Source organism: Pseudomyrmex gracilis, unplaced genomic scaffold (assembly GCF_002006095.1).
Source record: "Pseudomyrmex gracilis isolate BER0280 unplaced genomic scaffold, ASM200609v1 scaffold_0, whole genome shotgun sequence".
Classification (NCBI taxonomy): domain Eukaryota; kingdom Metazoa; phylum Arthropoda; class Insecta; order Hymenoptera; family Formicidae; genus Pseudomyrmex; species Pseudomyrmex gracilis.
This window is the reverse complement of record NW_018020584.1, coordinates 123,815-140,459: the sequence shown is the minus strand read 5'-3', so window position 1 is coordinate 140,459 and position 16,645 is coordinate 123,815. Positions and strand designations below refer to the sequence as shown.

Below are 16,645 nucleotides of genomic sequence, written 5' to 3'. Positions count from 1 at the left end.
TAGATACTAATCGTTTATTCACTAATAAAACTCGAAAAATATTAATTTATATAGGAGGCGGTAGCATTAGTCACTTCTGTTCTTCGACATTCATTCTTTAAGTCAAAATCCTTCTTAGTTGGAATGGTTTTTGTACTTAATGACTAACGCCACTATCGTTATCGTTAACATTATTTTGTACAGATATTATATATCTTTTACAAAATAGTTACGATGTTTAAAAGCAACATGTCGTTTTAGCATTTGCCAAATAACATATTTTATATGTTATTTTAGGTTTAATAGCTCGATTAAAAAAATATTTTCTTTCGTCCGAAACTTTCTCTTTCAATTCAGGTATCTTGTACCAAGTCTTTTGTTATTTGAAAACAAAGAAGATGGAGAAGTCGCAGATATTGAAAAGATAAAGAAGTCTAATTAAATCTGCAGATCGAAACATTAGAAAAACTTATAAAAAGTACCATACGCGCAAAAGTCGATTTTTTGTGGCATTTGAAAAAAATGTTTAAAAAACGCGCAACAAGTGACTGTTGAAACATGGTAGATTTTTCGCAATGTCTCGAAAACAACTACCTATTTTAAATTATTAAGCAGTGTTTACTATGAAGCTTGTTTATACACAACACTTTATTATGTTTTTAAAACTTTCAAATATACATATCTTTCTAAAATATTCTAGATATCAAATTATAAAATTGCCAAACTATTGATTTTGTGTTCAAAAAGAGAAAAAGTTTCAATAGAAAACTCGAAATAATGTTTAAGGTTTAAATATAATTTTATAGCGAAAAAACGATCTTGAAAAAAACAATCAAATTAGTTATATGTTGAAAAAAATGAAAAAATCAATTTAGAGTTATATATTGTCTTTAAAAAGAAAAAAAACGATAACACATTAATTTCTTATACGTCTCATAGATTTACAAATAAAAACTTATATTTGTTTAAATTAAATATGTAGTTTTTGTTAAAATATTATAAAGGTTTTACTTATTTTATTGTGAAAAAATGTTTATTTTAAACATATGCGACATCTGCAACCATAAAATAGCAACTTTAAAGATAAGATTTGGTTTATCGAGGAAGCAGAAAAAGTTTTACTTTTAATTGAATTTATTAACAAGAAGAAACTAAATTTATTGCAGACAAGTTTTTTTTCTACAATTTTTACTGCATGAATAAATTAATTTGTAATTTGTTCTTATGTATATACTAACATTATGAGAAACCAATAAAATCGACAAAATAAAACTTAGTTTCTTAGAGACAATAACATATATTTTTGTAACTTTTACTTTTTTTACTCATTTTGTGCCAATAAAAAGATAAATAACAATAAGTTATTACTTATCGATAATTCTTTCTGCAGTCAATTTAAAGTGAAGATATTCGAATTACTCAAAGTTTGTAAATCCGTATTTTTGTTGTCTAAGTTTGTCAGATTACAACATCCTGTCGCGCATAACTTATCGATATCGTGGAGAGTCTACGGCCATAGCAGTACCTAAAATCAGCCCTTCTTCATATACACACACACAACGTTGCTCGCAAGAAAGGGAGGAAGAAAACGCCGTGTTCTTTCGATCGATCTTTACGAACTACAGTGATCATGCGCATAGTAATAGGTCGTAGTGAAGTATCGGCTGTTGTCGAACTTCAATTTTAGGCCAAGGGATGTTTGAGTCCGAACAAAAACGAATAGACCGACGAACCTTAAAGTCGTCGCCCTTTCGGATACAGGTGAGTAGAGGGCGCGTGAATCGCGACGCGCTTTGCTTACACATGTCGCGAACATGAGACTTCTCTTCCTGCCTATGTGAAGCTCGCAAAGCATGCGCGCGCGCGCTTGCTCCCGAAAATTCCAGAGGGAAGACTTTGTCTTCTTCGTTCTCCTCGTCTTCGTCGTCACCGTTGTCGTCGATTGCTGCCGCCGTCGTCGGCGGCCATGTTTGCGCCCGCACAGTAGGCGTTCACGGGCGGTACCGTCCCGTGATGCGTTCTCCAACTACTTTGGAGAACGCCGCTGTCCCCCACTAATCGGCACACTACTGTAATCTTGGTGGGGCACCGTCGACGATGTTCCGTTGGTGTCTCCTCCACCACCGCCGACGCTTCGCCGCCGCGTCCCCTCATCTCCTCCGCGATGTCGTCGCTCGATCCCACTTTTCGCGTCTCTTCACTACAGGAGGGGTGCGAGTCCGTCTCTCGACGTTGAGGTAGGGGGAAACCGCGCTGGGACTGGAGGGGTACGCTTTTGCGTGAGAGGGATGAAAGGAGAAGGGAAGAACGAACGACGTGATCGAACTACGACACGGCGATGCTTCGTCTTCCACTTCCTGCTCTTCGTCTTCGATTCCACTCGTCGAGGAGGGCGGCCGCCGCCTTCATGGCCTCCGATGATGGTCTGCTACCCGCGCAAACGTCGTCTTCTCATTTCTTCCTTGCCGTATCTCGTCCTGTTTGCTTCGAAAACTCGGTTTTTCTTGTTTCTTTTTGTTTTACAGGTTCAAAGTCTCGGCCAACAGTCGGACTGTGAAGCCTAACTCGGTTTATATATTTAATTATCGAACTTATTCGAGTTTCCTGGAATTTCACGAGGCGCGTCAGAGATGCATAATCGAACTGACTATGAATAATTGATAAAGATAATCTGTCTCGGAATCCGCGTGTTTGTCCTCATTTCTCTTTAACGCTTTCGTATTTTTTGAGTTTTTTATATCATGCGTCATTATTATAAAAACATATTTTACTTCTCGAATTTCACTTTGATATCATATGCAAATCTGTTTTCTTTGGACTTCAAGTTCCAAGTAACAACAATTTATATGTATATTCATGTTTATGTATCTAATTATCGAGCTGAGTTTTATGAAAGATTTCGAAGTTTGCGAATCAAGACACGCGAAACAGAAACACGAATGGTGATAAAGTACGAAGTTGCAACGCGCTCATGTATCTTTATTTCATTCCTACCACATTTTTTTATTATTTTTTAAAGCTTCTGCAACAAATTGCTTTTAGGACAATCCGCTGTCTCTTCTTAAACCACTGTGTGTTCATGCATGTTGCGTGCGTGTTATATTTTAACATGTGAAAAACTTCTTATGGAGCAATCTTAACTAACTTCTATTACTTATTTTTTATTTTTTATATATATAAATTTTATTGTGTAATTGATCTGAATTAAAAATTTTAACTAAAATATGTACAAGTAATAAAAATCTTATAAATTTTATAAATAAAACGATATGTTCAGTGAGCATATTAGCGATGAAGAAAAGTAAAATATTAATTGGTGAACAACATTAATAGATAAAAAGAAAAACGCAGAAAAAACATATATAAAAATATTTAATATTTAATATTTTTATGTATGTTTTTTCTGCGCTTCTATACGTATAGTGAAAAATGATTTAAGTTCATTTTGATGGTAAAAGTAATAACGTCAAATATTGCATTTTGAAACTTCTCTGTGACGATTTAAGTCAATAAAGAAGCGTATTGTAAAATTGACGTTACTCTAATTGCTGCTCAAGCAATAGATTAAACAAGCAAAATTGCAAATCTGTCGTCGATAGCGATGATTAACATAATGAGTAAATGTGTTATTACGAAAACATTGCCTTAAGTATTGTAAATAATAGGATCTTCGATTTGAATCTTGCGTCATAAGAGAATAATTATACGTTTTTAATTTATAATATTGAAGAAATGAACAAACTAATATACTTTGAGTAACATAATTCAATCCTTCTTATTGCTTGTTACAGGCAAATGGTTGGCCGTATAATGGTGGAAATATTTCGCGAAGCTGCTTCTCGCAATGTCACTCTGCCATTGGGCGAAATTATGCCAATCGTGCAAGGTCTCGCCTATGATCCTGGTAAATTGTTCTCATTTTTTACTACTAGTACTACTACTACTACTACTATTATTGTTGTTGTTGTTGTTGTTGTTGTTGTTGTTGTTGTTGTTGTTGTTGTTGTTGTTGTTATTAGCTTAATATTAACTTCATAGAATGCATAAGTTTTATATTATTTCGAAATTTTTTTTATGTTGCTTGGATATTGCAGCAATGTAATAATTCTTTTTTTTTGCGGAACTAAGAAAACTCTTTTGGTCTTGAAAAAGTAGTAAAAAATGTTTAAAAGTATATATTGAAAAGGATTTCTTTTAATTCTAATAAAGTAAATTAAAATGTTCACTAAACGTTGTTATACAAACGCAATTCCATGTTGAAAAGTCATGCACAAGAATGTTTAAAAACTTTATTACTTTCTATAATGTAAGATCACTTAAATTTTATTTTATTTTAGAAACATTTTACGCCATAATTAATCACTATACTCTCATATGTTTTTCACACAATGTGTAATCTTTGTCATACATTGCTTTTACATGACATATTTAATGTCTGAAGTTTTCCAAAACTACCAGTTTTATAGTTGTTTTTGTTTATTTGTTTTTTGGAACGTCATACAGCGGAAAACTATGATATATTATATTAGTATTTGTTTGCAAATTGTCTTACATTTTAAAAATAATCTGACATAGAAGGATTGAAGATAATTACCTCTGAGTCAAATCCTTCACATCAGTTATTTGATTCTATAAGCATGAGAATAATTGTTAAAAAATTTAATTTTAATTGTTAATAATTAACCCAGCGCTTGGTTTTTATTAGCCGTATTACAAATAGTTTAAAAGAATTGTATTGTATAAATTTGCATATTGATTGAATTATTAATTAATTGTTTTTTTTATTTTATGCACTTAAAAAAGTTTCTGCGTTTTGGCTTGCATATGTACAGTAGGGAGCACCATATCGTGCGGCTCCAGTATTTCTCGGAGATTTCTTCTTTAGCTGCTCCTATTACTGCGCGCTCTTCTTCGATCTCGGACCGTTGGCGGAGACCGAAGAAGAACGGGGTGCGATAGTATAAAACATCCAAAGGAGAAATTTCCGAAAAATATTTCCCCTGGACCCGCACGATATGGTGCTCCCTACTGTACTAACTATATAACGTATTATACTCACATTTATAAAACTTACCTAATCATAAATTTTACCGGTTTTTTTTTATTTTAATCAATGCAATTGAAATATTTTATTAAGAGATCGCTACGTTTAATGTTTTTTTTTTTTTTTCTTTAAATATAAAATTTAAGTGCGCGGTTTTTACTCAAAATCAATCATAATTATTTGCTCAATGATTATACATAATTTGTATAACTTTGTCTTTTGTTTCTTTTTTGTTTTTGAGTGAAAAAAACAAATATACATAAATAATATAAATATTGAAAATGTATAACTTTATTTAAAAGTATACAGTGAAAAAAACAGTTAATTATACCATTTTAAACTCGTCACGTGTACTTCTTAACGAAATAACAAGTTGTGTGAGGTTTATTACAAAATTGGACATGTCTTCTGGGGTGCGTTCAAGCAACGTGTCGCTACAGGAAGCGTATAAATATCGGCAAGTCGACTGTATCGGGGCTTAGCTATATCTTGGCTATATCTAGGCAAAAGCTCGAATTGTTGTTGCAGGGAGGGCTAAACGTTGAAAAGTAAGCGTTGTCGTTAGAGATACGAGAGATGACGACGTGTTCTCTACTTCCTGTATGGCACGCGCCGCGTTGCCGGAAGTCGCTCGTGGATTCGAGAATACGACATTAAACCGTCACGATATTTATACGAGAAAGCACAGCTCTTCCACATAAATCCACTCCTTCTAATTTGAACATCTTCGGTTACAAAGATTCTTATATAAAAAGGTGGCGTATGCTGGTACCAGGATTCACATGCAGATGCATCGTTCTGGCATCTTATGACAGTCGGAGCACGTCTAGTAGTCAATCAATCTGATGTGCGTTATTTCACACACGATATATATAAGCTCACGTAATAAACACAAAACATACATAAGAACGACAATAGTCGTATAAAAAAATCTGCACAAAAACTTGATCAAGTAACAAACTTTGAATATAATTTAAGGATAAAGAATGTGTTATATAATAATGATTGATAATGCTTGAAACACATTTATATATATACGATTTTTGTAAATTAAAGTTAAAAGATCTGTAATAAAAGAATTATACAATAAACCTAACAACAGTTGAAGAAGAAAAACTTTCATAAGAAAGTGCAAATTTGTTTTGTTGCTAATCTCTCAAAGTTTCTTGTCGATACGTATCTTGAGTAACATCGACCGTTGCGGCCTGAGTCTTTATGAAAAAGCGTCGATGGGAAACATTCTTTTTACCTGCACAAAAAGGGAAGGTTGTACAAATAACAATAACTTATCTTGAATGTAGGAAAGTATTGTTTCCTTGAATAAGCATTCGTTTCTCAATTCAGACATTTTTTTCGAGAACTTTTGTAAATGCGTTAAATTGTTAAATCTGTTAAATATATATCTCTAAACGATTTACGACTCTGTTTAGGTTATCTTTAAGTTTTGAAAATTATTGCGAATATTATTGTCGAAAATGCAACAGAAGACTAATTACTAATATATATTTATTTTACTAATTACTAATATATATTGTTTTAAAAAAATAGAAATTGTGTCGTGATCACACGTTATCAGAGAAGTTACTTCTCTTAAGATAAATATCTTAAGAATTTTAGAACACGCATAGAAGATGCGCGATTTCCACGAACGTTAAATTGATCAAGTTTGTATTGAAATTTATGATATATTGTTGCATAAACTTACCCGAGTTTACATAATATTTCATTTTTCATAATACTTTGTATTATATGTTATGATATCAAATATATTAATTGTAAAAAATAGTATTTTTTGAGATGTTATCACTCAACAATGTAAATTCAAAACTTTGTTGTGAACAAAGTTTTGAACCTATAAACAGACAATATAAAAATTTTACTTCTTAATAAATTTCAAATTAGATACTACAATTGAAAACTTTATATTTAATCGTTAAGACAACATCATGTAACATTAAAAGTCAAATACTTGCAAATCATTTCTTTGTCTTGTTACCGCTAAGAAAAAAATCGATTTGACGGTTTTACTATTAGAATCTGTGGTTTGAGAAAGAGAAATATTCAGTAGATCTGTTACATTTTGCATATGAATGTATTTCCGGAAATTCCTTAAAACATGACGGATACACAAGAGATACGAACGCAATTTGGCCGTATCCCGCAATATAGACTCAAAGATGGCGATATAACCAACTATTTTTAGGGCTGAGGCGCGAAACATCTTGTTCGCGTACAACACGTGCCATCATTGATGTTTTCTCTGGACAGTTGGCGGAAGGGGGTCGCGATATGCGACCAATTATACGGGGCACGCGACAAACACGTTGCATCCTCGGCGTTTACGTATTTTTGGATACACGCGGGATATGTAAAAGGAGACGAGTCAAACCCCCCTCAATTTTCAACGGGAGCGTTGACCTCGTGCTATGCAACTTAGGGGGCTCGGAAACTGGTACAATCTTGACGAGTTCGATTTCTCTCTTTTTCTTTCGAAACGCTACAAATACTCAAGTGAAAATGCGTACGACCTTTCGTTTGAGAATTCTAAATAATAAAAATTTGACAATTGATAGACACTTCTTCTATCCGCGGTAAAACTTGTACGTGACACAGAAGTTTGCTTTAGAAATATTTATTGTGATACTTCGTTTTCTAAAATATAACTTTCAACGTTTATTCTTTGTTTATTATTGTCATCGCTCTTTTTAAACCCGATCTGTATAAGCCGCAAAATATATGCAGTTAAAAAAAAAAAAGATCTCACGAAAATAACCATTTACATTGTCGATTGGTCAATTCTGTACAAAGTGCGACTTTTTGTAGATCGGTCTTTACCTGTTTGCATGATATCGTATCTTAAACATAAAACAAATATTTTAGTCTGTAATTTCATCACGTAATAAACACATTTTAAGAAGAAAACTTCCTTTTTTGACGTATATAAATATTTATATTAATTTTATATATTTTATACTGTAGAAAATGTACATACAATTTGATATGATATCACGTCAATTCAATTAATGAGGAAATCATAAAACTGGATATATATTGAACAAATGGAATTGATATGTCAATCACATTAATTTTATTCGGTCACTGACTAATCAAATGTTCGTAGTTATTGTTCGTTTGCCAAATATACTTACCATGTACTTACATGAAGAAAAAGCTCTAATAAAAATCTAAACTAAAAGAAAAGTGAGAAAAAAATTGCTATTTTGTTTCGAATAATGTATAAAAAATAGCGATGTTCGAATCTTAGGTGTCACAGCAGGATATTTTTGGCGGGTTTCAGTCGGGTAAGAAAGGAAAACAGGACTCCGGTCGATGATTAATGGATGGAGTCTGTGCGTACGTGTCAAGTCCAAAGGGCGTAAAAGAAATGTGAACGCCCTTCAGACGCCCTTCGTAGGCATGAAAGAGAGAGAGGGGAGAGAGAGAGAGAGAGAGAGAGAGAGAGAGAGAGAGAGAGAGAGAGAGAGAGAGACGGAAAACTAGACGAAGAAGAGACAGCGATAGGAGTGAAGGAAGAAGAAAAGGGCGGAGAGAAGGACAGCTTCTTGCAAATAGGCAAGCGGAAATCAAAAAAGGTCGAAGGGCCTCATAAAAGAAGAGCACGTTGGTTTTTCTTCTTCTTCTTCGTCTTCTTTGCCTCCTTCGATTTTCCGTGCGTGCGCGCGCATGTTTTACCCCATAATCCCTTCTACTTGCTTGTAGGTCTCCTATCGTAGGGCCCCGTGGCATCCCCGCTTTTAGCATTCCCCTCCAGCGCAATTTTCTCTTTCGGGAAGCTGCTTTCGCGCCAAAACCATCACATTCAGTAACACCTACGCGAAGATGCTGAGAAGAACATGGTTTTCTTTCTTTCAAGTTTACTGTAGTAGCGTGTACTGTGTGTTCTTGTGATTATTGTATAAAATTAACATGGCACTTCTTCGGTAAAAATTATTTATATATGTGAATAATTTATATATAAGAGTGTGTATACGTGTTTATATCTATTGATAAAAAAATTCACTTTATATACGTTTAAACTTAATTTAAAAAAATTTAAAGAGATTAAATAAATTTTTTTGAATAAAGATTGTGTTTGATACAGCAACTTGCACACATATGTTATATTGATCTATTACATTCGATTCTAAGATCAAGCTTTTACTAGTTTTCCTGTTCGAAAAAAAGTTGGAATAATGACGAAATATTTTGCACGTGACTCATTTTCTTCTCTCTCTCTCTCTCTCTCTCTCTCTCTACGTAGCCATGCTGTATTTCTGAAATTTCTGTTCACAGATTCTTTGGTTCGGATGGAGCTGGTGGAGCAGATTCCAAATGTGGCTACTATCTGTTACGAAACACCACATCTTTTCGGAAATGTTCTTCAAAACTACTTGCTCGGTATTATAATAAAGTACCTGAGTGATTCGGACAACCAGGTGAGTGATCACGCTGTTATGTTATGCTTGTTCCCGAGCAAAAACTCCAACTACCACGTGTAAATATTATTATTATACTTATGTTCCATAGGTACGACAAATGGCTCAAGAAGCACTGATGACTGTTGTGAAACGTGATCTTCTCGACGAAAGAACAATTGAGAACGAAATTTGTATCGCAATAGAACATTTATCTTACACGTCGCGCGATGAGCATCTACGGAACGCCAATATCTCTGTAAGTTCTCTCTTAGACTTTTATTCTCATTTATTCTTTTCTTCTCCTTTTTACAACCGATATTTTTTTAATATTAAAAGAATGCAGCTTTGTATGTAAAAAAAAAGTTTTAAGTGTGAAGGGAGATCTATGCAAAGAGCTATTATAAAATTTAAACTTACTTAAACCATCTAAAAAACATCATTGGTTTTTTCTACTTTGAAAAAATGATAAAATGATAAGTAACCAAGAAGATAAATGTATTGTTGACAGAAAAAGCTTTTTTCAAAACTTGTACTTTCAGTATTTAAGGTTTTTAAATATATTGATTATAAAGATTATATTTACCGAGATATGTGGGCCTCCTTAACACTTACTACTGTGTTGCCGTCGAACTTTTCTGATTCGTATATGGACAAATTTGTACGCGGAATATTTTGCGGCTCGCCGTTAGAAATAGATGTACGCAGCGACCGTGTTTCTTTGCACGCGTATCGAGAGAGAACAGGATCCTTCATATTTACGGATTCCTCCTGAAAGACATGGGTAGTGAGATGTTCTCACGCAATCGCGTCTCACTATCTTGTCTTTCATGTGGCGTTCGTTCACTCCGACGATGTTGTGCAAAAGAGCTTGAAGATTGCTCAAAATTACGAAATTTGCACAATCTGTGTCACAATCAGAGATTGGAAAACAAAGAGCCAAGGATCGTCCAAGGTTGAATGAAAACAAGAAATAACGATAAGGAGAAGATAGAACAGAAGCAGTTTGTTTTTATAAACATACGCAAATGGAATCAAAAAATAAAAAAAACGAGCAAAATTATGTAGCCGTCTTCATTGCTTGAAGATTTCCTTAAAGAAAAGAAAAAGGGTAAACGGGCGAAGAGCGTTCGCGAAAAACGCAGATATCGGGATTCTGGCAAAAGACGGGGCATGCTTTTACCGTCAAAGTTGGTTTGTCATAGAGTTCGACTATCACAGCCAGCTTTGATGATAAAAATTGTGTCCTTTCTCAACGCGCGGTCCGGTGGTTAAAAGGACGGAGTCGTGAAAGTTGAATTCTACGACGTAGAAGACTATCATTGCATGTATGTAAAAAAGCGGAGAAGAAGAAACACATCGAATAGAACTTCACATCTTCTGTGAACAAGGATTGTACCTTTTGCGGTCCGATACATCAAATTGGTTGTGGAATGTTTCGAGTCATATCACAGCCATTTTGATGATGTGGCCCGCAGAATCGATCGTCGTGAAGACTTTCTGTCGATTACCTGTTGAATAACACTCGCGTCAAACATTTATTATCGTGAACGAGGAAGATTACCGTGGCGTTCTCATTGTACACGTTTTTTTTTTTTTTNTTTTTTTTTTTTTTATTTTTTTATTTTTTTTTTTTATTTAATTGTCAAATTGATTTTACAAGCAATTACTCGTGCGCTTTTTAAGAGTCGCCACGCGAAGCTTCTTCCGACAAACAGCGTCGCACAGGAGAAACGCGGTCCAATCGTCAAAATGGTTGTGACGTGTTGCTTCACTTTATGTCATATCACAGCCATTTTAGACTGATTGGATCGCCGTTTTACTCATCGTCTTCTCTCCTTAGTACGGAGGCAGAAAAGAGTACACGTGAAGATCGTCCGAGTGTTTCTGAAGATATTGTGGCCACGAAGGAGAGTGTGCTCGCGTTGCTCACAAAGTGGTTGTAATATGCTGATATAATGACACTCATATCACAGCCAGCTTTGATGAGCGTTGCGACACTCACAATTCATCGAATGTGACGCACTACAAAAAATTTTATACTATTTAACAAGTAAATTGTTTTTTCAGAATAGAAAGAATGAATAAGGAGAATACCACTGAAAAATATAAAAAATAAAATTATTGTATGCGCGACACAAAACAATTCTTCTACAATATAATAGCAGAATAACTTATCTTAAGAGAAAAATAATTTTATAATTACAAAAAATTTGAATTCTCATTATCTCGTATTGTATTTATCTTTGAATGTGCGATTATATGGTACAATTGTTATTCTTTACATTAACATTTTTTCTCTTTATGCGATCAATATACGTCATTGCCAAATGAAATGCGTATTATGATATAATAAGCACTGACTTATTAATTAATACATATCTTTTACAGAACGGAAAGCTGATAAAATCGACTGTTCCTCCCATCAGAGTGGTTGTGAGATGTAGTGCTATTGATTCATATCACAGCCAGCTTTGATGAGCGGAACGGAACGATATATCTCATCTGATATTACTTAATACTCTCAAGTTTTTGTTTATTGTATATTTACAATTTGCTTATTAATACACACACAGAATCTTAGTTATAATTTTTTTTATAATAGCATAAATAGAATAATGATTGCTCAAAATTATTATCATAGTGAATATTATAATCGACAAGTGAATGTAGCACGTGCACGTATCTCTTTAAGTTTCTCATAAAAAAAAAAGCTTGTAGCAATTCATTCTCAACATTCCATATTTTATATCGATTCTCATGTGCAGCTGATGTGTCGACTAGCACCGCTGATTGGTAGCGAACTTACAGAAAAGTATTTCCTGAGACGATATTTATACCTCTGCGATGACAACGATATGATGGTGAGAAGAACCTGCGCTACTCACTTTGGCGAAATGTGCATCGCTGTAGGAAAAGAAAAATTATTTGACGAATTGGTGAGAGCCCTAATTGAGAATTTCAATAAACAAAAACTGATTATTATAAAAAATACAGAAAATCTAAAAAAGACATTCTGAACTTATACTGGGATATTTATTAATTCTGCCAGTTTAATCTCGAATTTTATTCTCAGATTCCTACGTTCGTCGATCTGTGCGACGACAGAATGTGGAATGTGCGAAAAGCGTGTGTCGAAGTAATGATGCCAGTTTCTTGCTGCATAACGCCTGAGCATCGTCGATCATTATTAACTGACATATTGGCTAAGCATTTGACCGACGAATCAAAGTGGGTGCGATTATCGGCTTTTCAAATACTTGGACCATTTATATCGACATTTGCTAAACAGTTTACCGATGTTATTTACAATAAAAATGGCGAATTAGTGTACACTGGTCAACAGGACAATTTTAGGTATAACGTGTTTTTTTTTTCTCTTTTTTTTTTTGATTATGCGTAACGGCGATTTGACATATTAATACAAATTAGATATATGTAAAAACATTTTTAATGTTTTTACAGCTTACGTTACTCGTACGATGGGATCTTTGTAAAAGGCACACTTATGAGTCACACACTCATGCTAGCTGATAATATGGAGTCTAAAGATCTTCTTGTATCGTCTGCGATACGAAATGACAAATACGATCGAGAAATGCGATACATCATGAAAGACTCATCGATTTCGTTAGAAAGAAATGATTACCAAGAGGAAGAAACATTAAAAACACAAGAAACAGAAAATGGGAAATTCTCTGAAGTATATATGTAACATTAAAGAAAATTAAATTTCAGTAAATTTGTACGATCTTAAAGAAAGTAAAAGAATCTGATAGGTTTACTTTAAATTCACACAAAATAGATTTTCTAAACATCAAAATAAAAATATTTGTCTTCTGTAAAATCACCTAAATATAAAATCTTTATAGCTTTTAACAAGTTAACATAAATGATAATTTTTACGATTTCATTTTCAGAAAACAAGCAAGCACAAAGATTCTCCTTCCAAGCACGACACTGATGATACAGAAAAATATAGTCCATTTTTATATTATTACATCCCTCCGGAGATACCATTGGATGACGAACTTATTCATGCTGCGAGGCAATCAGCGATGAATCGTAATAACGCTGAAAAAGCGATAAAACAAGATTGCACGAGTGAAGCGAACGATTCATCTGACTCTTCTAAATCGTTGTGCCGTATTGTTAAGTGTGGACAAATGTGTTGGTGGACAAATGATGATATAATAAATAAAAAGAAAGAGAGTAAAATAGATCAGCAATTGAGTGTCGCTAAACAAAATAAAGAAACAGACGGCGATAATGATGACGATTGTCTTTCGTCACTTTACGGCGATGCGACGAGTTCATTGAACGATACCCGAGAATTATTACCGACTATGAATTTTGATACATATAGCAATATTGACTTCACTGATAAAAGCGATGAGTCTTGTAACCTTAGTAAGAACATGAAGGATAACGAGCAAAATATTGTGCCTCAAATATTGATTAATTACTTTGTGTCGATGGCCGACCCGGAACAATGCGTAGAAATGGGCGCCGACATCCCGCGTCATTGTGCCTTCAGTTTTCCCGCGGTCACGCTCACACTCGGCAGAGAGAACTGGCAGTGTCTGAAGACAGCTTATCAGTCATTATCAAGTGCGAAGCACTGGAAAGTTAGACGTACTTTAGCGTCTAGCATTCACGAAATTGCTATGATCTTAGGCGAAGAACTTACCGCCACAGATCTCGTGCCGATTTACGATGGCTTTATCAAAGATCTCGACGAGGTCAGAATAGGTGTGCTCAAGCACCTCGCAATCTTTCTGCGAATACTTAAGCCCGTTGATCGCAGCCAATATCTGCCGAGATTAAGCCATTTTCTTGCCACGGACAACGAATGGAACTGGAGGTTTAGAGAAGAACTGGCCAAACAGTTACTTGAAATCGTGACTCTGTTCAGTCCGGATCAGGTGGCCAAAAACATCGCGCCATTGTCCCTCCAATTGCTTGATGATAAGGTCGCCGCTGTTAGACACATTGCGCTCGAACTGGTATGTATGAGACGTAGAATTCTTGCGTATTATGCGCTTTGCAATTATTTCAAAAATTGCAAAATTAACTTGATATGATATTTTTTTCAGGTCACGCGAATCATGTGCTACTTACGCACCGAAGACGTTCTAATTATAGCTCTTATTCAAGAGCTTCGAGAGTTTCTGGTACTAAATGCCAAAAAGTGGACACACCGGCAAACATACGCACTCGTATGCGCGCATTTGATCCGCAATAACGCTATCGATGGAAGCAAGTTTGTGAAGGAAATGTTACCATGTCTATTAAGTTTGTCGTGCGATAAAGTACCGAATATAAGACTAGCTGTAGCGAGAACTTTAAAAAAAGATGTTAGTGCGATGGGTTGTAAGTATTTTATAGATAATATTTTTGAGTAATTTGCTACACTTATTTAACATTTTTATATTTTTAGTGGACACTTTGGGCATAGAAAAACTGAACGAAGTAGAAAGAATACTCGTAAATATGCGCGTTGACGCTGACCGTGATGTACGGGTGTTGGCTGGTGGTAAGGAGCAACTCGACATATTGTCTCAGTGTTCTTCCGACGAGAATAATCAAGTCGAACAAGCGCAAAATATTCTATTTTAATAGTGATATATTCTCTGATCTCATAGATCACGATAAAATCACTAAGATTTTATATACGAATAACGAACTTTTTATATACTTTATATATACCACAAGATCCGCTTCGGTTCTTCCACACAGATCTAGATCTTGGAAAAATAAGCCAAAAGTTGTGATTTCACTAGTTATGAACACAAAGTTTTGACCGCAAACCGACGTATGCGTATCACACATCTAGCCGAATAATTACATTTGCAGAAAGGTGCGTGCGTGCGTGTGCGCGTGTGTGTGTGTGTGTGTGTGTGTGAACATAAAGCTCAAAACTCACACAAAATTTTCACGATTTAAGTAGTTGAGTAATGACAATGACACAATGTACGATTTGCTATGATAATGACTAATGCTTCCTTTTGTGTGCGTGCGTGCGTGCGTGCGTGCGTGCGTGCGTGTTGTGTACGCGTGAAGAATGTATACGTAGAATGTAATCAGTAATTATACATATGACGCTGAACTTACGACTAAGTTGAATATTGAATAGTTAAAAGCATTACATCGTTGCGATTTTTCATTTGTTTGATTAATCTTTCAAATATTCAATTTCTATGTTGTTAGTTGTTAATTTATAGCATTTTTATTATGCACTTAAAGAGTGACGACAGCATAGCATCAAAATGTAAATAAAATACACAGATAAGACAATTTGTTTAAAACTAACCACAATTATTGTTAATAATGTGCCATGCATGAAAACATTACGGGGATACGTACGCGTCGGGAAATGAAGCACATGCCTTGGAAATCATATCGAATAAAAAAGATATACTTACACACGCAGACTTGTTAGCTCTATCAACAAGTGCGCATCATCACACATCCGTTTTATCTTTTATATTCAAAGGCAATCCTAATAGATAGTTTATCTGTTAAATGTTCATGAAGAAATATCGCATTATATGATGTGTTGATTATTAAAAATTTCAGTAAATTCTATATACCAGAATGTGTGTGTGTGTGTGTGTGTGTACACGCGCGCGCGTGCGTGCGTGTGTATGCGTGTTTATTGCTTTGACAACAGTTACAAATGAAAAAAAAAGAAAAAGAATAGATCGCTTATGTGCTATTTTTTTCTTTTTTTGCTAAGTTAAAAGTTTTTCATATCTCACTCTTTATCTCTAACTCATATTTTTTCATATAATTTTTTATTGGAGTGAGGATATTCCAGTATAATAGAGTTCATTAGAAAATTTAATATTAATAAAAGAGCGTGATAATCTAATTCTCTAGTGAAATTCACTACACTATATTAGGTGTACACTATGTATGAGTTTTAGTTCTTTTCGTTATGTACGTTAATTTTTATTTAAGAAAATATACGAGATAAAATCATAGATATAAGTCTATCGATTGTTTATAAAAAATGAAAATTATTTAAAATTATAATACACTCTTGCAGTTTTGAAATGTTGATATTAAAAGCTGAAACAAATACAACAAAATGTAGTTTTGTAAAACTTACTACACGATAAGTGAATAAAATTCATTAACCATAGACAAGTAGTTTGGAAATCGTCTGGTAGCTATCTTAAAACAGAGAATAACAATCATTAAT

The 16,645-nt window shown here is 34.2% G+C and overlaps 1 protein-coding gene across 7 annotated transcripts in view; it reads left to right on the top strand.

Moving 5' to 3' along the window:
• LOC109851612 (serine/threonine-protein phosphatase 4 regulatory subunit 1-like) overlaps positions 1-16,129 on the top strand; it is a 136,115-nt gene extending 119,986 nt beyond the window's left edge. For 5 of the 7 annotated variants that reach the window (XM_020434817.1, XM_020442291.1, XM_020426147.1 and 2 more), the window contains 9 exons: positions 3,771-3,883; positions 9,317-9,459; positions 9,551-9,697; positions 12,207-12,377; positions 12,515-12,795; positions 12,904-13,141; positions 13,359-14,444; positions 14,535-14,811; positions 14,879-16,129. In XM_020434817.1, the coding sequence (XP_020290406.1) occupies positions 3,771-3,883; positions 9,317-9,459; positions 9,551-9,697; positions 12,207-12,377; positions 12,515-12,795; positions 12,904-13,141; positions 13,359-14,444; positions 14,535-14,811; positions 14,879-15,057 (2,635 nt within the window). In that variant the 3' untranslated portion in view covers positions 15,058-16,129. Of the gene's footprint in view, positions 1-3,770; positions 3,884-8,492; positions 8,965-9,316; positions 9,460-9,550; positions 9,698-12,206; positions 12,378-12,514; positions 12,796-12,903; positions 13,142-13,358; positions 14,445-14,534; positions 14,812-14,878 lie in introns of those variants that run through there. The other 2 variants (XM_020423594.1, XM_020422727.1) reach the window with 2 other exon arrangements.
• The last annotated feature ends 516 nt before the right edge of the window (positions 16,130-16,645 follow it).